The sequence below is a fragment of the Dryobates pubescens genome, chromosome 12 (genome assembly GCF_014839835.1).
Source record: "Dryobates pubescens isolate bDryPub1 chromosome 12, bDryPub1.pri, whole genome shotgun sequence".
Taxonomy (NCBI): Eukaryota; Metazoa; Chordata; class Aves; order Piciformes; family Picidae; genus Dryobates; species Dryobates pubescens.
The window spans coordinates 30,649,629-30,675,560 of NC_071623.1; the positions used below are offsets into that span (position 1 = coordinate 30,649,629).

The following is a 25,932-nucleotide window of genomic DNA, read 5'->3' on the forward strand; positions in this document are numbered from 1 at the left end:
CTTTTCTAAATGTCTTTTTAGTTCTCCTAAAGTACATGCAAGGAGGTTGATTCTGAACTGCTCCTTCAGTGTGGAACTTTATCAGACATATAAATCAAAATCCATATAAACGATAAACTCTGTTATCTTCTGTCTTCCGATACACATCTTCACAGTAATGTACATAAAGAGGTCAGTAAGACAAGAAACATTAGGATACCACGCTTATAGTCAGGCAGTCTGATAATTCCCCACTTGGACATGACACAAGAATAGATAAAAGGGTTAATATATACTTGGTATTGTTCTAACAAGCAAGATATCAGCTGGTAGGTGAGAACATACAGAAAAGCACCACCGAAGCCTAAGGAAAATACCAGCTGTCTCTGCTCAGAGAAGACAGATTACCACCTGTCCAGTTATCTTCCAAACACAATACAAGGCACGTTGGTCATTTCAACAGGAATAACTGTACCCATATGCTGTTTAGTTTTGCACTAGACTGCCTACTTGTAAATATTCGTGATGGATCATTGTGAAGAGCAGATTAACCCAGCGGTGATGTTTAGTTAGAAGCTGAACTTCACGCTTACTTTAGCTCCCTGAAGCCTTAATCTACCGTGTGCTATGTCAGCATCACTGCTTCACACAAACAACAAAAAGCTCATATGCACACAAACACACACAAATGGAGGCAAAGAATTTTAAAACATATTAAAATTTAAAAAGATTTTGAGAAAAAAACAATTGTTTTAAGTCACAGCCTTGTACAACAGCAAGCTTTATGTACTGGTGTTAAAAGATCATAAATCCTACTGTAGCTTTAAAAGACAAATAGGAAAAAAGAATCCTCCTGTATTCTATAATCTTAAAAAAAACAAAACAACCAAAAACAAACAACACAGAGAGAGAGAAATCTGTTCCACTAAGTGTTACAAAGTTAGCAGAATGAGCTATTTATGATACAAACAAATGGCACTTTCAAGAAGAGCAAATAACAGACTTGGCAACAAATTTCTGTTGCACACTGACTCTCACAAGTTAACTGAGTGGTTTTATGTTTGAAACATGGTGCTGAGTACGTAGTTTTGCAACACAATCTGAGCTTTATAAAGAAATAGGCACAAGGATAATCAGTATAGCTCTGACACCTGCACAACCACAGCTCTGCCAACGATGCAGACTCAACCTTGAATCCTCCTCAGATCTCAGAGGAGTTACAAACCTTACTAAAATATTCTGGCTCTTCGCATTACTCCTTTTTTGCCATTTCTCTGTGTCAAAGACAAAAACAAAGAGGTGAAAAAAACCAAGGCCCTTGAGAGTTGTTGGCATGGAACATAGCTGAATACAGCTGACTGCTGTCTGTTAGCCAGGTGTTAGCGACTACAAGCTGCATTATTTGTGAGGAATAGTAAGGCTGTCTGAATATATCAGGAATATATCAACTGAAATTTCAGAGAATTGGGGTTCTCTCTATCCTTGGTCAATCCCTTCAAATACTTTGCTCTAACAGCTCTTCAGATGTTTGTTTGATCAAATGTTTACAAAAAAAAAAATATGTTGAAATAATTCTTTTGTATGAAGCTATTGCCTCATAGTCCAAACTGCCAGTCATTGCAGGGCTTTGAGACAATGCGCTGTGGTTTTGACCCCAGAACCAAGAATTCACTTAGGCTTCTTGCACTTGGGGAAAAAAATTCAAATAGTCAGAGCCTTGAAAGATTCACAGTGAAAGCAAGCATCGGTGATTCCCTGCAAAAGCTCTGCCCACTCACTTCTCACAGCTCTGTTAGATCAGGTGGGAAATTGGTGAGAGCTGGGTGAAAAAATTGTATCCTATCCATCCCTACATGTTTTGCTAAAACAATGACATAGATCATAAATCCACCATCTAACCTTTTCAGTACTTAGAAATTCTCAATTGTCAAACAATAAAATGTCACCATATTTCCTCATAATAGATATTTTAATTGCTTGCACTGACTTACTTTATAATACTAATTTGCTGAGCTGGCAAAATGTAAATAAATAATTTCACTCTCACCTTGCTAAAAATCCCAACCAAATCCACAGAACAATATGATTTTCAACACTGAGATCTGATTTCCTATCAGAAATTACAGGCTAGAACACAGAAAACTGTCATAAAATGAAAGTGTGTTGTAACATAGTTCAACATGCAAGAGATTTACAATTTCTTGACAAATTGCCTTAAAATATCTGATCACTGAATTCGCTTCCACTTCATTGAACCTGACAAAATTTGTTTTATTCTCAGCTGAAGCAAGTCAAACCTCTTCCTGTGCTGAATCTGAATTGAGATTCACATGTTGCTTGTACTGCAGCCACAAAAACTCTGATAAGATACTTCAAAATAAATTCATTTTCCTTCTTAAGAGTTTCCCTATAAGGGAAACTCACCTTTCTTACAGTTTGAAATAAAACTTGTGAGTCTACTGAAATACAAACCCATATTTTATATCTGAACTTCAGATACATTATTCACTCCTCTTCTACCTCCAGGTATATGCAGATTTTTTTAAACTTACTATGTGTTTGCCCTGTGTGTATTCAACTGCAAGCAAAAAGGATTGTATACAAAAGTTAACCACACAGTTACTAACACTTTGACCAACTACTAAGCTGACTTCTAAGCCCTGGTAGTGTGTCACCCTGCCCGTGCTCCTGCCAGCTGTTCCAGAGAGAATACTTAAGTGCCAAAGATACAGCTCTGCTTCAACTTAGCAGAATGACAGCTTTTGGAACTCCAACTAAGTCTGATCACAACAGCCCATAAAACAATGGTTATAATGCTTAACTGAATTTAGCAATCATTCTTGGGTTACTATTAAAACAAAACCAGAAACTAAAAGGGATGTCATGCTATTTTACACATCAGAATTTCATTCAACAGCAGAAAAATTGAGTTGACTATTAGAAATGTTGCTTTTTCTCATATTTCAGGTGTAAGAGTTTATAGCCTGTAGAACAGTCTAATATTTTGCCTAAAATCCTGCACTAGGATGTGACTGTACCATACTAAACATTGTAATCACAAATTCTGTTAGCTACTACAGTCAATGTGTAAGTTTTTCATAACAGTGCAAAGTCTCTTTCTAGAATATGGTCTTATAAATAATTTTTAGTTCACACCCTTTGAAAGAGTAAGTCTTCTATGCAGACAAAATTCTATTGCTTCAATCTGATTAGACCTTTGGTTAACAAAAAACCCACAAAGACAGTCGTGTAAGCCAGGTGAGAAACAGCAGTTCCCACCAGATGTCACTACTGAAGGCTAAAATATCAAGTGAAAATAAGTAACCTCAATAGGTAGAGTTTTAAAAGTTCAGCTGATCATTGGAATAAAGCCACCCCAGGGAAAAAACAAACAAACAAACAAACATAAAATCCCCAAACCACACCAACTAGAGGCACAAATACACTACAGGAAGACAAAAGTCACAAATACATGACAAAATCTGCAAAGAGATAATTATGGTCTGGCAGCTATATGCCATATGCTTGCACGCTACCCTGACAACAAGGTGAAGATTGCCACCTCCAGCTGCTTATTCACACTTCTTTACCAAAAGCTATCCACTCTGATAAAAGATCTGTCTATATATGTGAGCCTAAATATAGGCATACAGCCTTCCCCTAACCTAACTTTGTCAAAATAATTCTGTACAGTTTAAAGAGCATGCTTTGATTCACACTTTCTCAAAACAGATTGCCTTGACGGTGGCTACACAACATAGCATTGAAAATAGACACATTTTAAAACAAAGGTAGGGAAAAAAGAATACACCAAGTCACATTCAGAAACATGATACTTATCACATGAGAGCTGCTAAGTCTAGAGGCCTTCAGATCATATTTTCATTTATTTTTTTTTTTTACTAGTTTGCTGTGATTCATTAGGTAAATTTCAAGCTTGACATTCTGCAACTGACAGAGCATAATTGACTACGAACCACTGCTTTCATTGTACTCTCCCTTTTAAGGCCAAACCCCAGCTTCCAAGCAGCGCTGAACATTATTAGCATCTAAGTGCATGCTGTGGGAGGACAGATGTAAACAGCTGGGACCAAAACCTCTTAGCTTGGCTTAACTGTAGCTAGAAGAGCACATCTGACCTAATTTGACAGAAAAGCTGTTAGTGGCACACCTAGCAAACTCCCCAGCTCTGTGGGGTCACATGTATGGAGGAAAGGGCTGAGACACTTTCTGAGCCACAAAGTAACATGAGCGACTGACTGATTATACTGACAGGATTACACTGTCTAGTACTTCAGCAGCTGCAATCTGTTAAAGTAAACTCCACAGTACTGGAATTTCTCTCCATGTGCACTCAAAATAGCCTGTGCTTGCTGCTCTTCTGCATTTCAAAATGTAAGAGATGTCTTTTTTTTTCAGAAGACTTAGGAAGAAAGGAACAGTCCATTTCTGCCACAGTTGATTTTTATGTAATTACTTATTATATCACACAACTATTATAAAGATTACACCAGGTTTGAGTTCCTACAGTGTTGTGATTGAGGTCTGCAACACAGAACAGCAGTAGGCTAGCACTAACATCTTACTGGAAAGTTTTGTGTGTAGTCTTAAGTCCACAAACAGGCCTCCAGTCTGTATACAAACCCTGACATTTTCTGGGTTAATGTCTTCAAACTTAAAAGCCTGCAATTTTGTAATCAAGCAAGAACACCTTCCACATGAGACCATACCTCCCTTCTGAGAATATTAGGCATCTACAAAACACTTAATACATAAGGTCTTGATGGGTATTTCATTCTATGAAAGCTCATCTTTACCTAAAATGCACTGGGAAATTAATGACTACAACTTCAGAGCAAAGAACATTCAAAACATCAGTAACATTTCTCCTCTTTCTTAAGTTGAAATCTCTGCCCAAACTCAAAGCCCAATATCTTGAACAAATTAATTTAACACTTTAGGGGATCTTTCGAGGTTAGGACCCTAAGATTGAGTATCAGCATGATTTATCTTCTAAGATATGTTGTATATTTTATAGTTCTAGGGTAGGGTAGGCTAGGCTAGGCTAAACCAGGTTGGAAGAGACCTCTTGCCCTATCACCACAAACCCTTGTAAAAAGTTCCTTCCCAGCTTTCTTGCAGACTCCTTTCAGGTACTGGAAGGCTGCTTTCAGGTCTCTCCAGAGCCTTCTTTTCTCAAGGCTGAACAGCCCAACTCTCTCAGCCTGTCCTCATAGTGGAGTTGCTCCAGCCCTCTGATCATCTTTGTGGCCCTCCTCTGGACCCCTCCGTCAGTTTGATGTCCCTCTTCTGCTGGGGGCACCAGAACTGGATGCAGTAGTCCAGGTGGGGTCTCACAAGAGCAGAGTAGAGGGGCTGCTGGTCACAATTCTTTTGACACATCCCATGACCACCTTGTGGGCTGCAAATGCACATTGCTGGCTCATATTGAGTTTTTCATTAACTGACACCCCAAAGCCTTCTCCCTGAGACTGCTCTTAAGCCACTCCTCGCTCAGCCTGTATTTGTACATGAAAAAGTTATTACAAAATTGCTATAAAAAAATTCCTTCATAAACAAAATCTCCAACTTTCACTGGAATAGAAGGCCCTGCATTTGTCACCAGTTTTAATTACAAACTGCATTGTAGAGACTTCCATGAGTAAGAAGGCTTATTTTACATCACCAGTAATCCTTACTGCAGAACAAAGCGTCAAGAGAAGTAACAATGCTCTACTAGGGACCTCTTACTGGGAATTACTTCAAACTTACACTGACTACTATTTTTTCTAGACAAAATGGCAAAGCATGCTCAGGAGGCATATTTGTGTCCTGACCCTCTGAACAGTCATCATTGAAATAGCATGCTTAGCAATATTTAGGTAAGTTTACTGTTTTCCCAAATCATCCTAGCTCCTATTTTATTGCTGTCAGAATCAAACAATTACCTTCCCACGGCCATAAAGCTTACTTCTCATAACCGTAACAAAATAGAACATCTGTCAGCATCATCTTTATTTCTGTCCATAAAAAGTGTGAGGGATTTCAGATGGCAATTTTCAGTATATTTTGGATAAATTCCTCCTTCATAAAGAGTACTTCTTTCCCTTTAACCAGCCACAGTCTAGCACTAGTCCCTCCTGACTCTTGCTTTAGAAGCTCTCTCATTTCCAAGCAGTCTGAACTTCAAGAAGATGAGATCTGTACCATTTTCCAGTCAGTGCCTTAAAAAAGAAAATTAATATAACTGCAAAGCCTGCCATAACTTTTTATAGTGGCCATATCACTTGTTTTATAGATGATGTAATAAATCTAAGATACATAAATAAAATGCACAGGATTATAAGAGACCTTTATTGCATGCAGTAATTTAAAATATATTTTGTATTTTAAAAGGTAGAGTTGCTTGGTTTATTAGATCATTACAGCTTTGAACAAGATGCCCAAGTAAATTTGTGCAGAATTTTTAAGTGAGATATATATATATATATATGAAAACTATACAATAGAATAGAATTAACCAGGTTGGAAAAGACCCTCGAGACCTCGAGATCATTGAGTCCAACCCAACACTATCTGATCAACTAAACCATGGCACCAAGCATCCTATCCAGTCTCTTCTTAAACATCTCCAGTGATGGTGACTCCACCACCTCCCTGGGTACCACATTCCAATGGCCAATCTCTTTTTCTGTTAAGAATTTCTTCCTAACATCCAGCCTAAACATCCCCTGGTGCAGCTTGAGACTGTGTCCTCTTGTTTGGCCATCGGTTGCCTGGGAAAAGAGACCAACCCACACCTGACAACAACCTCCCTTCAGGTCTCCTCTGAGCTTCCTCTTCTCCAGGCTAAGCAACCCCAGCTCCCTCAGTCTCTCCTCACAGGGCTTGTGCTCCAGACCACACATGTATGTCTAATTAAACATTTAGAGAACAACATGCTAATATACATTTTATTTCTAAGATCACCACAAGAAGTTTAGGGTATGGTTATCTAAAGTTAAAATGATATTACTTCAAACAACTCAATTTATGAACACTGGCATGTCTTAATGTTCCATTTAACTGATGTTGGTCGTTCAATTAAAAGGAAATAAAAGTGCATTGCCATTTGTTTCAGAGTTTGACAGTCTGCCCCACTTACAGAAGAGCCTACCTGTGAGTATTTATTCCCATGCTGCATATATATTTCAGATATGATTTCTGCTCATCAACCAGAAGGGTCTCCAATACATCTTTAATAGGAACAATCAGATTCAAATAATTATCAGGCCTTAGACTACGTTGTATGTCTCAACAAATCATCTTTGCTAAATACCCTTCAAGGGAAGTACTGTTTATCTCTCCAGATCAATTAAAGAGAAATGCAAAGTCTCAACTTATTAAGGTCAGGAACAAAAAGACCATTCCTCCTAATTTACCTTCCTGTGTTTCAGATCTCAGCCCCACTACAATGCTGAACGGATGGCAACACCCGCTGCCACAATGGCAACACCCACAGGAACAATCCCCCATTCTCTTTCACAGAGAAGTTACTGAATGCCAGAAAAGCCACCAACACTGTTTAAAAATTAAAAAGAAAAATAAAAGCCCAAAACTTTGGACATAATAGATGGGCCAAAATTGTATGTAGCTTGGAAAGATCCATTAACAACAGCTTTCTGGTTTGTTATGGGTAATGATCCTATTTCCAGGCCAGTCCCACTGCAAAACCTCCTGTGTCAGCATCTGCCCATGTCCAAGCTTAAGCTTCCAGGGCTGCAGGGCTGCCAAAGGCCCATTTCTACCCTCTGAAGAGTATCAAAGCCTCTGATCCAGAAAAGAAAATTAAAAAATGGCTCATTAAGGACTGAAAGTGCAGGTACAACAGATAGCATTATCAGATAACAGATACAGTTTTAAGCATCCCCAGAAACAGAGGATGAAGAGAGGAAAGGGAGGAGGTACGGAGCCCTGAGGGCCTGGCACCCTCTGCTACTGGGCAAAGCCTTTCATTTTCTCACACAAGTCCAGCTGGCAGATCTAATATAGCTGAGTGCCCACGGGCAGAAATGGCTGAGGAATAAAAAAAAATCATTTCTTTTCTGTGTACTGTGCATGCATCAAGATGCTTTTAAATGAAATCTGCTGAGCTAGACTAGGGCATAACCGCTACTTTTGACTGTTTCCTGCTCTTTTGGTGGTCTATGGATTTACAGGATGCAATCAAGATGAATTACAGGCAGAGACAGCAAATGAACAGTTAATGTCTTCAGATGCAGACCACAGATTGCTTCAAACTTTCTACTCCTTTTTCTAAGTGTAAAGGTACTGCTCAGAGCCTTGTCCAGTCTTGTGCATTACCAGCTCACTTCAGTACACAAATATTTCAAGCTAATGTTAAATAAAACAACAAATACACCCACAAAACAAAAACCTAAACACACACATCTCCTCATTTTAGTAAAAAAACACTCAAGAAGTCTGCATTTCTCATGGGAGAGCAGCACATGAAAAGTTACTACTGTTTGCTGATAGGTTGAGCTTCTGAAATTTAAACTGTGATTTTCTCCTGCCCCTTCTGCTTCTCTTGGATTCCCTCATTTGTGCACTATATGAACAAACAGGTTACTGGGGAAGCCAAACAGTCTGAACAGCAAATCACACACTTTCTTGTCCTGTAACTTCCCTTACTGTGTTCTTAATTGGAGAATAAATTAGAGTAATGGAATAAAATCTAGTGCCATTTAAGTTTGCAGGGCAGTATGAAAGTCAAAGTGATGAAGGATTAGCAATGTTTTACCTACTTATTTTAGACTTTCTTATTATTTTAGACTTACTTATTTAGACTTTCTTCAATGCCATAACCAGTAAGTGTATACATGAATACATGACTAATTGGAAGTGCTATATAGTTTGAATTGACATGTAGCCTCAAGTTAGCCCTTAATGTTTGCTTTAATACAGCTAAACCAGATTGAGCAGAAGTGTCACATGTACCAAGGTTTTCAGACATGGAATCATCTCTGCAGCTGTTTCCAGAGCCCATTTCAATTTTCAAATGCTTCACTCATGTGTGGACCCAGAGTTCCAATAATGGTCTCTCCAATATACCTCTCACCTGTACTTCATCTCTCTACCCATATTTCCCAGTATAAATCTGAAAAATATTGTTGGACTTCCTAATGGGATTCCAGGACCTTTTCAGCATCAGTCCCCTAATGACTCCAGTCCCACAATGGTGGAGTTTTGAACACCCACCCACCCCATTCAGGTGTAGAAGCATGATGTGGCATTTGAATGCAAGCATATAGACTTTTGTGTGTGTGTTTAGAGGGAAGAGTCACTGCTTGATTCTTTCTATAAATTAGTTAGATATTTTGAAGAAAATTAAAACACTTTTCCCCCATTAGTTTACCCTTCTCTATGGACAAGCTCTCCTCATGCAATCCTCTGAAGACTGGTTTAAATCAGGCTTCTTTCTTTTTTTGGTCATAATTGATGTCAGGAAAAGACTACACTTACTTTATTCTTTCCAGTAAGAAAATATTTCAATGATGACAGCATATTGAAGGAGCAAAACCAGGGACTGCAACTCCTAATTACTGCTCCCATTTTCTAGCCTCTTAACTTTGAAGCTCTGCATCTATTCCATGACATAGAGCAGAAATATGCACGAGTTGTGATTCTTCCTCCAGAACAGGGAAAAAGTAATTGACAGCCTGAAGGCTGAATCAAGCTCCGCAAGATGGTTCTACTTGGCTCCCATGATGGCCTAAAGCAAGACTGCACATCATGTACTGTGCTAAACAATTTGCTTGGCCCACAGGAGAACAGGAAAGAAAGAAAAAGGAGTGAGAAGTAAGGAGTGGGAAGAACAAAGGAGCGTGGGTGATGGCTGACGGGCTAAAATTGGAAGTGTAATCATACCAGCACTTTTCCACCTTCCTGAGTTGCCTAGAATGAGAGCAGCAAGCACAGAGCACAGCTGCCTCCTTCACAGGGTCTGCCATGAACTGGGCTAAAGCAGAAGAGGGATTGTTTCCTTACATCACAACCATAGCAGGCTCTTGAGCTCACATGCTGTTGCTTGTAAGATGAAGCTTTGCTCTATCTACTACTAGGGGAGACTAGGAGCGAACCAGTGTTCTGAAAGCTACAGAGGAGAGGAAGGCAGCACCATTCCTGCATGGGATCTACAATCTTTCCAAAGGGAGCTAACACTGCTGTAGCAAAGAGATAGTCTGGGCACAAAGTCCTCCTCCTCACACCCACTACATACATAAGCAAAAAAAGGCTGGATCTGACTTTCAAAAGAGAAAATTAAAATCAATGACAGTCATCTGTTTCTGCAGTAGTCCTGAGCCCAGCAGGAACACAGTAAATTCACATATGAAAACCAAGAATCACCGTACCAGGCTCTCCAGCTCATTCTACAGCACCTACATATTATTAGGATTTCTCTTTCGTGGCCTTTTCTTGCTGCACAATGGAGTGTTAAATAAACACTCATCTTGATATATTCATGTGATCCATGAGCAGCTGGCATGGAGAGGGAAAGAAAAGGGGGGGAAAAAAAAAGGTGGCCCATAACCATAGAGGAATAAATCCTTGGAAGGAAAATTGAAAATTACAAGTTAGAGAATTCAACTTGTATCTCAGCACCACCCAAACCAGATCATTTTGGGAACATTTCAAAGAAATTTCCCAATTACTTGCAGTTAGTGCTAAAAATAGCTATAAAACACTTCAAATAGTCCTTAAAGCAAATGAAGAGCAGTCTGGGGAGGAACAAATACAGCAGTAAGCAAGTTCCCAGTCTCTCCATGGATGACAGACATCTTTATGACCCTCTGAGACAATGATTTAATTTCTACCTGCATCAGTTTCTCCATCTAGAGAACAGCAGTAGCAACACCACCTTCTCAAGCACAGGCACGTTGAACTGTTTATAAAATGCATTTAAATACTTGATTTTACAAACTGCAAACAGAGTGGGGATCCTTGAGGGTACTCTTGCAAAATGAAGCATCATAAAGCAACAGGAATTGCAGTGTATGCACTGATTCTCTTTGTTCATGAAAATTAGCTGGCTTTTAAGATGTTTGGTGTTTTTTTCCCTATTTTGGGACAGGTGGTGATATTTTTGTTTAAAAAACCTAATTACTTGTGTTAGCACTTCAAAATTAAGTAATTTGCACTGCAGAGCATTACACATTTCATTAACATTGAAGGACTGGTTCAGCCCATTTATAGTGAAAAAGTTACACAGGGAGAAAAATGTTATTTGTGGCATTTTGTTATCTATTTCCACGATGGCAGTTTTGACTACTTCAGTAACTGTTAAGTCTAGCACACCTTACTTTGTAAGGAAACTTTGCCAGGTATCAAGTATCTAACCAAAAACTCTTATTGGTGCTTCTTTATGAAAGGACAGACCTTTGCATTGTGTTTTAATTTAGATTGATTCAGAAAGTGGTGGAGAGGTAACTTTTCCATACATGAAAGGAAATTTGATCAGGTAATAAATAAAACCCCAAACCATTGTTATTAGAAAGTGTAGTCCAGGAGGAGACAGAATTTCCTAAAATACCTTAGTAAAGATACATTATCAGTGGAGCCTTTCCTGTTTTAAAACCTCACCACAGACTACACCAAAGAACTAATTCCACTAATAAAACTGGAGCCAAGCAAATTATCTTCAGATAAAGATGTCTACCAGAGAGCCTTGCTGGTGTCTTATGAAAAATTTAAGAGCAGCATGGCATTCAAGGAATTTGCTTAATTATTGCCATGATACCCTTGTGGCATTTTTAGTCTACATATTTTGTACAAAGTGTAAAAAACCCTAAAATATTCCTTTTTCTTTTTTTTTTGACAGGTTTTTACTAAACAGCCTATCTGTAGTGTATCTGTTGATTAAGGGTAAGGCACTGAGCTGAACACCAGACTTTTAACACTAACAGTTTCTGTCAGTAAAGCATTTACTAGCAAGAATTGTGGAATAAAAGCAACCACGAGTACCTTTGCAGCTGGAAATGGTTGCAGAAACCAAAATGGCAACTATGTATTTGAAAGCAGCACAGTCACATAACCCCACGTCTGTTTTGGTTTTAGTTTGTTGTTTGTTTGTTATTAAAAGGCTAGAAAAAAAATAGTTGACACTTCCACTTTTTTTCCCCCTCTTTTTTAAGGAATATTTTGAAGTTGTAAAGTAATAAAAGCTGATTTCTTGGTGTTGGGGTTTTTATCCCCTTTCATTAGAATTTTTGGAACCGAATGACAGTGTGTGACACACTAAATCTCAGCCAAGCCAGCTCCAGCACACAGCTTCCCTCCCATCACTTTTGATAGCATGGAAGCACAAAGCAGCCCAGTCTAGAGAGTCCACATGTGTTTAATCTTTGATTAATTGAACAAAAAACTAAGCGCCTGCAGACATATTTCTTTTAATCACGGGGAAAGATATCTTTTCAGTTGCTGTGCTAGTAGGAGAAAGTTAGCAGATGTCTGGCTGGTCTAAAGGGAATTTCTCCTTCTCTAGAGAAAACAGTTTAAATAGGAGAGGAATAGCCATATGCTGACTGTGCACTGCTTAACAGATGACGTAGAGAAGTATCTTCTACCACAGGGAGTGGAATAGGGCAGTTTTCAAATTAAATTTCTTTCTAATTCAAAGCAATCAGCTGAAATCGATTTACATATAAGATGCAAGTCAAGTCAGGCAGTTCTCATCAAAACAGCTCACAGAAAGATGCAAATCTGTCTTTGTCAGCAGCATGATTTTTAAGAAAGGCTTTAACATGATGACAGTGAAAAGAACAAACCCACCCAGTTTCTTCACAATTTTAAACACAGCTGATACTTTTGTTTTCGGAGGAATGGCAACTCAAAATAATAATAAAGTATCTCATAAATATGAAGCATCTGTCAAGAGTTCTAAATTCATACACAAAATTGTACTGGCACAATGCAAATTCATCTCCAATTTTAGCTGAGGAGCAATTCTTTCAGCATGTCAGGAAAACATCTTTTGAAATGTAATACTGGGGGTGAAAAAGCCATCAGAACCACCCATGCATGAGGATTATTAGTTAGCATTTTATTGGTCTGACTTTATTGTTTTGCCTGTATCCTATTGCCCATAGGCCTACGTCTTATGTCATCATCTATGGAAATGTAAACACCCATAAAAATAGGCATGATCTCCTTCACTTCATCTAGTTCTACCCAGATGTCTTGGGGGCCGGGGGGGAGAAAGGTAGAGTAGAAAAAGATGAAGAGCTTAATGCAAAAACTGAGGGGAAAAAAACTACACTAAGCATCTATCAATTGAAAACTGTGTATAAAAACTTGGTCCAGAGGAAGGTCACCAAGCAGGAAAAAGAAGAGATAGTCAACAGTCTCAGTTAATTTAGTAACTTCTACCAAGGGGTTCCCTCTCAATGCTGCTTCAGGCTCCATCTTTCATAGCCCATGGGGGCCATATCAGCTTGAGACCCATCAAACAGCTCACTGCCTAACACCATGGGAGGGGAAAGATTGCATGCAGCAGAGACTCAGAACAGGAACGAGTATCAAAAGCTTTGTTTCCTTCTTCACGTACTTCGGATGCCTACCTTTCCTGGGATTTAAACTTGATGTTAACAGCTGTAATTGTCTTCCACAGGCTTCGAAACAATAACAGCAAAATTTAGGAAGGAGAGTTTTGTTACCAATTCACTATGCTGTTTGGATTCAGGAAAATGACTTACACATCTATCTAAGGCCCAACTTGGAAAGGTAGGGTCCTTTCCAACTGTGCTTTTTACTTTTTCTTTTTTCCTTCTTTCAGTTCTCCAAAATAACTTCTGATTGTAAATCTGCAAGGCATAGCTTCTACCCTGTTCTAAGAACCAACTTCTCCAGCTTGGGTTCAATGTTTTCACCCATTAGAACTGCCATTTCACAGAAAGACTATCAATATGCTCTTTGACTTAAAGATTAGCTGAGCTGCATAGCAATTGCTAGCAAGACTTCAAAATGCACAGATTTGCTTGCTCACCCACCCCACCATGACATCCTAAATTACTTACCAGCTTAAAAATAATCTGCATAGTCACAGTATCATAACTGATCGAACTTTGTGGGCTAAAGGCAACATATATAGGAGTATGTGTTCCTTCCCAGATACTGTGTTCTGCATAGGATCTGGGAAGACAGAGATGTGGGAACAGACTTCATGGGTCAGGTAAGTGCTCATGAAGCCCTGACCTTGGCAGGAACAGATATATATTCTACCAAATTAGTCTCCAGGTGATCAAGTAAATCTTAGCCACCTTCACTAAAGAATTTTTGTTTCAGATCCCATGTAACAGACTTGATCACAAACAACTGACATGGAGGGAACATCTTTAAAATCAAAGGAGCCTTAAATTATGTGCACTTTGTAAACAGAAATTGTTACTATCATCAGCGGAATGGAAACAATTTCAAATGCATTAATATGCCTAAAAGAAATGTAGTTTGAGTTACTGTGTATCAAAGTACTGATAGACTCCTACAGATTCTTCTCAGAAGTTTATCACCAAAAGCAAGCTGCAGGGTGCACAGTAATCTGTGTCTACTGGCATACTGCAAAGAGGACACAAAGAGAAGAAAAAACAAATCACCACAAGTTAACCAACCTAATGAAGTAGAGACATGGATCATGGCTCTGTTAGCAACATTACACCAAATATTGAGGGTGGATGGCGTCCCCAACACGAAGAGACAAAAGATCATTCTAAAAATAACAATAAATACCATAAGAAACACTGGAAGGTAGTCAAAAGTTGAGGGGCTTTCCCCTGATCTACCAAGGTGTAAATGGTAAGAAAGCATGCAAATGAATGAAGTCAATAAAAAAGCACAGCTCTCAACAATAAAATTCTCCAAGTTTCTTACTAAGAAATGCAAAAATATTGTAGATGAGGCAGCTGTCAGAAGCACACAAAACCCCACATCAGCATTATCCAGTACATATCACTGTTGAGCATGGGCATTATACAGATCTATGGATCACAACAGAAAATAAACAACCTGCTGAGGTTCACCCCATGCTAAAATGATATGGGCCTGGTAAGATGAAATACCACCAACAATTATTTACTTCCTCTCATCAATGACTAAAAGAAGTAATAGTTTGTTTAGAAGGCTATCTTTTGCTCTGAGTTCACGGGTGTCTAAAATGATGGAAATTTTGGTATCCAAAATGTTCTGTCCAATGCCATGCAACTGAAGAATGAAGTAACCTGTTGTTTACCAGATTCTTGTAAAACACCAGTGCTTGCACACAAGGTTTAATTAAAAACACAGAACATTTATACAAATTAAATGCTTTGAATTTTGACAGTGTTGGGTAACTTGCAGCTAATCATACAAACACCTCAGGGAGATTCTAACTTGCCTACAATTAATGGAAGGCAAGAAAGAATTTTGCAGCTAATTGAACAGCTCATATTCTGAATAACACAGGGAAATGAAGTACAGGGAGGTCATCACTGATCTTTAGATTTTGTAATAACCTTTCTTTCATCTGCCGTAGGAATTTCAGAACACCACAGAGTATTTCATTTTAACATTGATAATTAATGAGGCTGATGAAGCCATCCTCTCCACTGGGTGGTTAACTCTGTTTCTTGTAATTCACAGCAACCAGAATGATTTTTAATCGTAAGTCACCTACTCAGTATGACATTTTTCTTCCTTTTCAATAGCTGTACATTGTTTAGAATTAGCATGGTGATCTAGTAGCTACTGAAGATTACACTGCAATAATGACAAAACTACGTACACACACCAAAAAAAAAAAAGAGCAAGCCACATTCCCTGGTCCTAAATGTGCCTCTAAAAAGTCATTAGGACGTGGCAGAGAGTGAGGGAAAGAAAAAGAAATATTCTAATGTGGTACAAAACAAGATGCCATACCTAGATTTCATCAAATAAAACCATCCACTTTCCATGAAACTTTATGTGGGCCATATGCGAATTGCTTGCGTGAAGGTATGTTCTGTTCACAAAGAGCATGAACATGAAGACTCAACACATTACCTTCACATGGCAGGAAAGTCCAATTTGAAGACAATCTAAAATTATAGCTTATTTCTACCCAGTAGAGGAGATGAATCAACCAATTATCTTTTTGTTCTTATTTTAAAACTCCTAAATTAGTATTTTCTGTTTGCACTGTGCTATGTGTTCAGACTGGAATTCTTTAAGTGTTTCATTCTTTCACTTTTAAATCATGTTACAGGGACAGTCATGGAGGGTTGCCAGAGCAATCATGGAAGATTATTTTTTCTCACTCTAAACTAGCAATATAATGGCAATATGATTAAACCTGAGTAACACAGGAGTCATAACATTGAAGCATTTCCATTAATTGTACTGCTGGATATCTGTGCAGCCTCATTTCCCCATCACCTTTTGTGTTCGGTGGATTCATATCAGAATTTAAAGAAGGCTTACATAGGAGAAAAAAATATGTAGAGCATTAACATAAAACCTCTCTCTTTCAGAATAGAACAGAATAAGCCAGGTTGGAAGAGACCTTCAAGATCATCGCGTCCAACCTATCATCCAACACCACCTAAACAACTAACCCATGGCACCAAGCACCCCATCAACTCTTCTCCTGAAAACCTCCAATGACGGCAACTCCACCACCTCCCTGAGCAGCCCATTCCAATGGGCAATCACTCTCTCTGTACGGAACTTCTTCCTAACATCCAACCTAAACCTCCCCTGGTGCAGCCTGAGACTGTGTCCTCTTGTTCTGGTACTGGCTGCCAGGGAGAAGAGACCAACACCCGTCTGTCTACAACTTCCCTTCAGGTAGTTGTAGAGAGTGATAAGGTCTCCCCTGCCATTCCTCTTCGCCAGGCTAAGCAACCCCAGCTCCCTCAGCCTCTCCTCACAGGGCTTGTGTTCCAAATCCCTCACCAACTTTGTTGCCCTTCTCTGGACTCATTCCAGCAAGACAACATCCTTCCTAAACTGAGGGGCCCAGAACTGGACACCGTATTCGAGGTGCAGCCTAACCACATTTTGCAGTACACTTGGTTATAAATTTCATAGTACAAAGAAATTCCTTGTCTTCAATCTTACTTTCAGCCTTTTTATAGACAAAGGCAAACAACTGGGGAAGTCTTACTTAAAATACAAAAAGTTAGTATGGCATCTACTGCTCTCATCAGGTCTAACTCAACATGTGACAACATCATTTTCAGCTAACAAAAAAGCACAAGGTTCACTTCTCAGACTTTCATGGATGCAATACTACTAATGTGATGTTGCAAGAGACAGCATGTGCTGCAGCGCTCACACCCACACTACCACCCAGAAACATGACAGCCAGTTTTGAAGAAGTTATTTTTCAGTTCTCCACATTTTTCTTGTTCACTCTACAGTCTCATTAGCACAACCAACTTTCTAGCAGTGGTTTTTAGTGGGATTTCCTAGCAGTACTAATAAATGACTCAGTTCCACAGTTCCCAAAGAGTTGATTACCGAAAGAAACAGAATAGCTGAAGGCTGAAAATAAAGCTCTATGGATCTTAAAAAATTAGGCAGGGGACTTCAAGGACGACACTGACCTTCAAACCTTCATTGTTCTTCAGCTGACTGTAATATACACAAACTTGTAAAAGGAGCTAGAAAATCTGTTCTTGTTTTCCTTGAGTAGCGATTGCTACTTTTTATAATGTAGTTCATTTGCACGTAACTTTTACCTCGCTGCAAATATCTTTCTCCCCAATGATGTTACATTTCTGGTAAAATATGCCTCAGAGGTAGTTTCTAGTAATCCAGGCTTGCTATGCAGCTGGAACAAGAGCCTGACTGTTTCAGTGCAAGGTAAACCTACGAATGATAAATGGCAGAACTTAAGATGCATTAGCAGAAGCACTAATGTTAAAACCTTCTACACATCAAGCAATTTCTGTGAGTGTTATTGACTTGTGGTAAGTGTTGGCATGGCTTCACAAAGGTTTTTTTGTATGTATGTAGAAACTTAATGAGAGCCTTGTAAAATTGACATTTGTCTTTTTAATATATGCATGTAAATATCCAAATTAAATCACTTGTTTATCAGCAAGACAGTAACAACTCACGTAGCAATCTGGGAGTTTGTGTTCATTGATTTCAGCTTGGCTGAAAACACTGATGCTTCACAACGACAAGCAGGAAGACAAGTTTGCTAATGTAGCCTAACACCATACACACTGAACATATGATGAAACCTGGGATCTGATGGGGACAGTATTTGGAGTAATATCCATTGTGAACTGAAAAGAAATGAGTGCCAACTTTTATACATAGCACCTTAGTGTAAAGTATCCTGTTATGCAGGTTAGAGGTAACACACACGTGTGTACTCCATAAATACTTCTTCAAAAGGCATAACTCTTGAGAAGCAAATCCACATATGAATGGAAAATAGGAATGTGATAAAAGCTACCCAAGAATTTCATGATGAAAGGAAAATAAGCTCTCAGAAAACCATGATTTGAAATAAAGATTTGCAAAGCCACCGACCAGCAAACATCACCAACTTCATTTGCATTTGATTTTTCTTAACAACCTCAAAAACTTTAGAGTGCTGTTGCTACTCTTGACATGGGTAGGTTTCTACACCATGCTACACCAAAAGACACATGAGATCCAGGGATACAATTTTCCTCAAAAAGGTGTAACTGATGGAAAACAAAATAAAACAAACAAACAAACCCCCACACTGAATCAAACTACCACCTAGCAATAACCAGATTTGGTCTGGATCTTGGGGCAACCATTCACCAGGAAATCCTGAGGCATTCAAGCATATGAAGCAGCTGCACTACCCTTCAGTCTGCTCATGGGTACCTTCCCACTTTTCCAAAACTGCTTCTGTTTCCCTACTGTGAAAAATTACTTTTGTTTCCCAACTGTTTGTGTGACAGACAAAACCTCCAGCCCTAACTCTGATGGTCAAGCATGGTTCCATTTTGTGCCACCACCTGTAAAGCTGCCATTTGTAGAGAGAATTACCCAGTTTCATTCACATTCTTTAGGACCTTTAACCACTAGAGAATGCATCACTGGTAGGCAGTATTCCAAAACCAGTTACATTCCTCAAAAACAAAACACAGAAGCAGATAAACTTGTGGCTGCCTAAATCTGAAGGATGAATACAGACTATTGCCTCATTATCTCATTGCACATCCTTTCCGAAATCCTACTGAAATTTCATTCTACTGCAAATGAAGTTTGCACACACACAGAATCTTCATTTCAGAAATTTTATGGGAATAATGTTTCAAATAAAGGCGAAATCAATCAACTGAACAAAAAAAAATTAGCCTCCAAATAAATATGAGTTACATCTCTCTTAATTGATTTGTAAGTCAGCTTTCAACTGAGTTCCTGTTTATGCAAACATATCCTTCCCATTTATGAAGATCTTACATATCTAAAATTACACAGAAAATGTCATGTAATATGAAATTACAAAGCTATCTTGCACAGGGCTGTGTAGCATAGAATATTTTACTAAAGAGTCTGAGAGATTTTAATCCTTGAAATACCAAGGGGCTAACTATTTGATTACAGACATTTACAGTCCCTCTAACGTAGTTAAACAGGATGCAGTCAGTGGGGCTTCAAGTACTCATTCATAGACTGAAGAAAGATACCATTCTTCACCAGCCTAAAGGATCATCTTGTTTTTAATGCCATTTTGCAGACAGAGATGGGGCACAGTTTAAAAAGGATTACTACAAAATTGCAGGAAACCGCTCAGAAATACATTTATGTATATTTAAAACAATATTATGGAGAAGATAGAACAAATGACCCATGTTATGAGTAGGCACATGGGATCTCCAAACATCCTGGAAAGGCCACAAGAGGCAGAAACTGAGGAAGAGACTTACTCCGTTCAATTTGCTGGTAATAAATGGTATTTAGATCATGCTCAATGGTACTAAGTGAAGACTGACATGGTCATGACCAAGATACATATGAGTGGGTGAAGTGATGTGCAGACTTCAGTCCAAAGAGAGGTCGATAAATTGGATGGGACAAAGCAGAGATTAAATTCTCTCTGCAGTTCTATTATTTATCATTTCAGTCTCTCACACGTTGTGGCAATCACACCTAAAGGTACTTTATAAGTTCTTAAAAGACACAGGTATTTAAGAAGATAAAGCAGCTTTTAATATATTGCATTTCTGAAATCTGTGTAGATGTGAAATCCCGCTGTATTCCCTTTGGTTTTTGTTGTAAATGGGGGTGCATCTATGCACAGCGTACTTGATGGTAAGGTGTCAATCTCATGACATAGGCAAAACATTCTCTTTGGATACTGTCTCAAAGATAAGCACTAAAACTGGCTAAAAAAGAAATAAATTGCGTGAAGGGATAACAGACTTGGGAGTTTTATTTTCAGTATTAACCTGAATTTGAAGTCAAATCCACACAGCCATTGGACAGTGAAGGAACATTGTCTAGTTACTGTAAGAGGTGATGAAAGAAAATGTTGGGATATATTCCCAACATTATGAAACAAACTGGGGCAAATGTGAGCAGCCTCCTCCAATAAGAGTCAGGAGTGACAGGGCAAACCAGACTTCTGCTTTCTGCATTTCACCAAGGTTTTTCAGTTAAAATGACATCATCCAAACACATGATCAAATGGATACTCTATAAACACACAAAAATTTAACTATAACACAGGGATTTCTAAAACAGTGATTGTATGTTACTAAATGTATACAAATGCAAATGCTGTGGTACTCAAAGTAGGGGTACTGAGAGGCTAAGCAAAGGAGTTTGTTGGTTTGCAGAAATCCACTGTGAGTGTAGCTCCAGTTTATAATGACAATAGCATTACAGCTATAATGCACAGATTTCTAATTTAATGCAGATTTATTCCACCAGCCGTCACCTCTTCCCTTGTTCCTCCCTACCTCTTCTGTGCTATTAAAAGTGTTTTGGTGCTTTTCCACTGTCACTTCACTACCTTTTATATTGAAACCCTAACCTTTTCTATTAAAATTCTTTTTTCTACAATCTCCTGGTATGCAATTAAAAGTGTATACCATTACACCCACAAATCTCATTTCCAAATATAGACTGTGGTTATTTTTCCCTCCTTTGCATCATTTTTGCTGTTTATTTTCTGACACCAGCCCTTGATACAAGGGTAATTTTGAGCTGAATGAACAACGTAATGCTACTGCTAGCTGTACTATCATTAGGTGGTGTACATTTTAAGTTCTTTAAGAACCTAAGTTTTTTGTCTTGCATGTTGGCAGAGGCTTATTAAAAAATGGCATCAGTGTCAACATCTTGCACTTCAAGCACTGTCAGTTAGACTCACTACCATAATCACCAGAAGTCTTGAGACAGAAGTGGCAAACACACTTAGCACCTGTATACCAGTAGAATTGATGCATGCCATAGTGTACCAACCCCTAAAATCTGCCTTATGCTTCTGTGTTCTGATGAGAAATTGTGGAAGACACAGAAAAACTACATTCATTTCACACATTACTTCAAGGCACATTGCAAAGAAAAAGAACGTGAAATAAGCGTAACTGTCCATGCTGCTTTGCTGCGTGCACAGATGTGAAAATCTTTAATAACCAATAAGAGGTGCTATAAACAACTCAAAATCTCTTAAACATTAACAACCATTCACATTCACTGGATAAGAATACTTCCAGCAAACCAAACACTGATTACTTTTAGCATTAAAAGCAGTAATGATGAAGCAGCACAGTCACAGATACTAATTAGATGTATTTTCTTCATTATATACAATGCACTAGATTCTTCTGGTTTAAGAATCAAGAAAGTCTTTGGTATTGTCTGTGAATGCAAGCAAGACTCAGCAAAATGCTCAAGGAAAAGCACAAATTTAGTTTCTTTCCTTTATTTTCCATGAGAGTTAAGAAAACCTAGCCCTTCTTCTGAAGTTATACACCAGTGATAGCATTTAACATCTAAAATTGGGAGCCTCATCAGAGCAAGTTAACAACAGCCAATTGCTTAGACAGAGATTAGTGTTTCTAGAAAACTGGAACAGTTCTGTGATAGTTCTTTAACATCACACCAGATGAATTGCTGCAGATTACAAAGGAAGCCTTTAAAAGTAACTTGAAATAGATACCTAACTTCTGAATTTCAAGGCTTCCTCTCATGTATCAGTACCCCAAAGTTGATATTTTTGGACATACACTTGTTCTACCATATGAAAGCTTAAAATGCTTTCATGTACCTTCTCTTCCTCTAAAATACATAGCTTCTAAAGGGTGTACAGGAAGAGATAAGCATTACAAAGTGATGTGAACATACTTGAGTGCTCCTTCCGTTGGCCAGCTACTTAGAACTAGAGAGATAATTCATGGGCCACTCCTTTTAGAGGGGGAAGGAGGAGTGGGGAAAGTGTTTCTAAATCGCCATTACTTATTCTAGTGTGTGTTTGTGCAACAACCACCTCAAACGTATCCTAGTAGATCAAATCCTGGCTATTCTGCCCACAATTACACATTGCCTTTTGCATGGTTATCTGGAGTCACCTATGAGGTTTCTGAGTCACCTATGAGTAATGTAAGTATACAAAAGTCTAACAAATGATGATCAAGTACTCATAATTGCATGGAAGCATAAAAGTAGTGAAAACACGTGGAAAACGTTTACATTTGTACATGCTACCTCTTCCGTTTTCCCATCTCTGTATTAATAATAATGAACAGCATAATTCCTCCATTACGTTTAATCCAATGCCTCAGAGGCAGCTTACAGTTATTTTTAATCTTCAAATTATACCAAAGCAAGCGGCTGTTACCTAAGAATAAAAAGATGCACTTACTTGCCACCTCCAACGATGCATTATGACTTACAGCTTCCCCAAGGTAATTCCTTGCCACACAGACATAGACTCCTTCGTCTGGCCTACTCTTGCGCCCATGGACTATGCGTAAGAAAAATAAAGATCCGCTGGGCAGCAGCATGCGGTGCGAGCGTGGATCATCCTTGTCCGTTTCCACTCTTTCCCCTCCCTTGTACCATTCGATGGTGGGGGTTGGCCTTCCTTCTGCTTTACAGTTTAAAGTTGCTGGTTCTCCTTTGGAAACAATTAGATCAGAAGGATGTTCAACGATGCGAGGTGGGAAATCTTCTTGGCGAAGACGGGAGCCTGGAAGATAAAAATGCAAAGTTTCCTTAGAAGGTCATTGCCAGGTGCAATCACTGTGCTTTGCAAGAAAACTGCTTAACCATTCCCCCACAGTACAAGAATTAATAAGAACAGTTGTTAACATCTCCTTAAAGTATACAAACCATCCAAAACCTTCATGAACTTCACTGTGTGCAAGGTTCTCCCAAGTAAATGCATTCAAACACTTCTTTTTCAATGGGTGACCTATATTAGTGAAGCATTTGATAAAGGAATGCTTCTCTAGGGGAAAACTAAAAATAAATAAATAACACTACTTAAAGCAGAAAGGGACAGAAGTTGAGTGAGCAGTTGACTGGTACACAGTAAGCATTAAACCATAGAGACACCTGAGGGCTATAATGGCCTTGACAACCAAGTTGCAATCTTTCTACATATCTACACTTCTTTTTTCCCCCCTTTTGCCAAGTTATTTAAACTGCATTTACATTTTATTGAGAAGCAGCTTCAATTATCAACATTAATCTTACAGCAGGAATCAGTCTGGTAATTTTCCTGTCAAAAATTCTTCCCAAGGAGAGATTTGATTAACAGTAACAACAAGAAGGCAGAACACCTATTACACACTGGATCTGCTATTCAGTATGTAGCCAGAGCTGCCTTTTCTTTCCTCCAAGTATGACAGCACAGAGTTATATGAACTAACCAATTTGTGCTCTCTGCTTTTATTGCAGTTCAAGTCTTTCATAAAAAAACACCAGGATGCCACCAATTCAAGTATATCATGCTAATTATTTCATGCTGCTACTTAAAAGAACAATTATGTGAAACTGTTTCCAGTTTCTTGAACTGTGCCACAACTATTTTTACCAAAACTGGAGCACTGAAATTAACAGATGTGAACATTCAAAGATGAATGTTAAAACTCATAAAGGCAAGATTTGCCTCTACTTCCACCTGAAACATTCCTGTTGGTAGCATATACAAATATACTCTGTTGAAAAATAGCAAGGTATTTCTTTAAATAGAAAAGTTGCTGTTATCAGGGGTACAGACACTGTGCTGCTCTCCACCAGGGGAAAACTAAAATGTCATGTGCTACTGGAACAAAGAGCCTTAAATTTGAACTGTGCAGCCTAAACCAGTTTAAAATCCAGACCCTATCTACAATTGATCTTAACTTAGCTCAGATGGCTAGGGAACACTTGATTTTCCAAGATCTATATATTTAAATATTAATTTATCCTGTGTCCTATAAAAGTGCTGCATGACAGACTGTGCCAAAACCCCAGTATCCTCCTGGCCCCATTTCTTTTCCATTTCACAAGTATAGCATTTAACACTGATTTGTAAAGCACAAGAACTCCCCTCTTCTCTTTTATTGAAACTCTTCACATTGTAACATAAGAACCAAGTAACCACTCTAATTGCTATCAAAGTTAGTAGCAAAATGCTTGCAAGCAAAATCACAGCTTAAAAAGGTGAATCTTGGAAACAATCATACTTCATCAGAACAGAAGAGCATTCCCAGTTCCCCAAAGCTACCACTACATATAACTTAACCTCTTCCAGAAACTTTTCACAAAGCAGTATTTTGTTTTGTTTATGTCGACTGGAACTCCTTAACTCTCTTGCTCTATTAGAAACCTTTCTCCAACCCCCAGGTTAAACACACTTCTGAGTAGTAAATATTTCATCCTTACCATGCTAGAGCTACCCTTCAGCTCAAAACTCACCACATGTTTTCAGGGATTTTATGCCTTTGACATGCAGGTTGCAACCTTTTCCTTTTTTTACCCTCCTCTTGGATTTTGTGTGCTCTTGTTGCTGTTAGAAGCCAACACACTAAACAGTTGGGTTTTTTCCCTTGCAAGATTCACTCATCCTCCCCTTGTCTTGAATTCTAGTTTGGATTCATCTTTTTTGAACACAGAAGACACAAACCATACACACTTAAAGGCAAGCAGACTTCAAATGCTATTTTAAGGACAGACTGCAAAGCAATGTCACATGACATTATGACAGAAAAATGGCTAAAGGAAAAAATCAAGGTATTTTTCTCAAAGTGCCTCTTCTGCCCCAAGACAGAAAGCAAAAATAACCTGTTGGGTTTACCTGTTCTCAGAGACAACAAATCATTTTCAAGGAAATAGGAAGATCCACAGAGATCCTGTTTTATTCACTTTCTCTCAACTTGCCCAATATACCATACACCATCCTTGTTCAGCCTAAGTACCTGTACCTAAGTACCTAAGTACACCTGATTGCCTGAGCTTCATAGCCTGCAAGAGTAGCACACAGAGTGTGCCTGGTTTTAACCTTCCTTTACAAGTGCAACCTTTGCAACCAAAAAGATGCATTAATGAAGCCAGTAATGCTGTGCCTAGCTATATTTTCCCTAAAATAATCAGCTAGGTAATAACAGAAATGCTGTATTCTAGCTCTACTTTGGCCTAAGTCACAGGAACCAAAACTGAATGCACAGATATTTCTGAAACATCAACTTGAGACTAGCACTGGTCACTGTATCATTTCCCACTCAGAAAGCAAATATTTGTACAGTTTTATTTACAACAGCTGTTCAGCTTTAACAACTGAGTACTGAACACATAGCCAGGGGTGGGGGTGCTATCCTTTTAATCTAAATCTTGCCATTACTTTGCAAAGTCATAACTGTGAACACTTCCACTAACTAGGAAGTTGAGATGCTAGTCTACGAGTGACCAGTATTAGTGCACTAGGGAGAAAAATGAATAGTTGGAATGTAACAGCACTGTTATATCCTTTGATTAGTG

At 38.6% G+C, this 25,932-nt stretch overlaps 1 protein-coding gene across 3 annotated transcripts in view; it reads right to left on the minus strand.

Annotated features, from left to right (window-relative positions):
• Nucleotides 1-25,932, minus strand: part of ROBO1 (roundabout guidance receptor 1) — a 532,129-nt gene that overhangs the window by 255,394 nt on the left and 250,803 nt on the right. For all 3 annotated transcript variants that reach the window (XM_054165776.1, XM_054165775.1, XM_054165777.1), the window contains exon 2: nt 22,832-23,158. In XM_054165776.1, the coding sequence (XP_054021751.1) occupies nt 22,832-23,158 (327 nt within the window). The remainder of the gene's footprint in view (nt 1-22,831; nt 23,159-25,932) is intronic.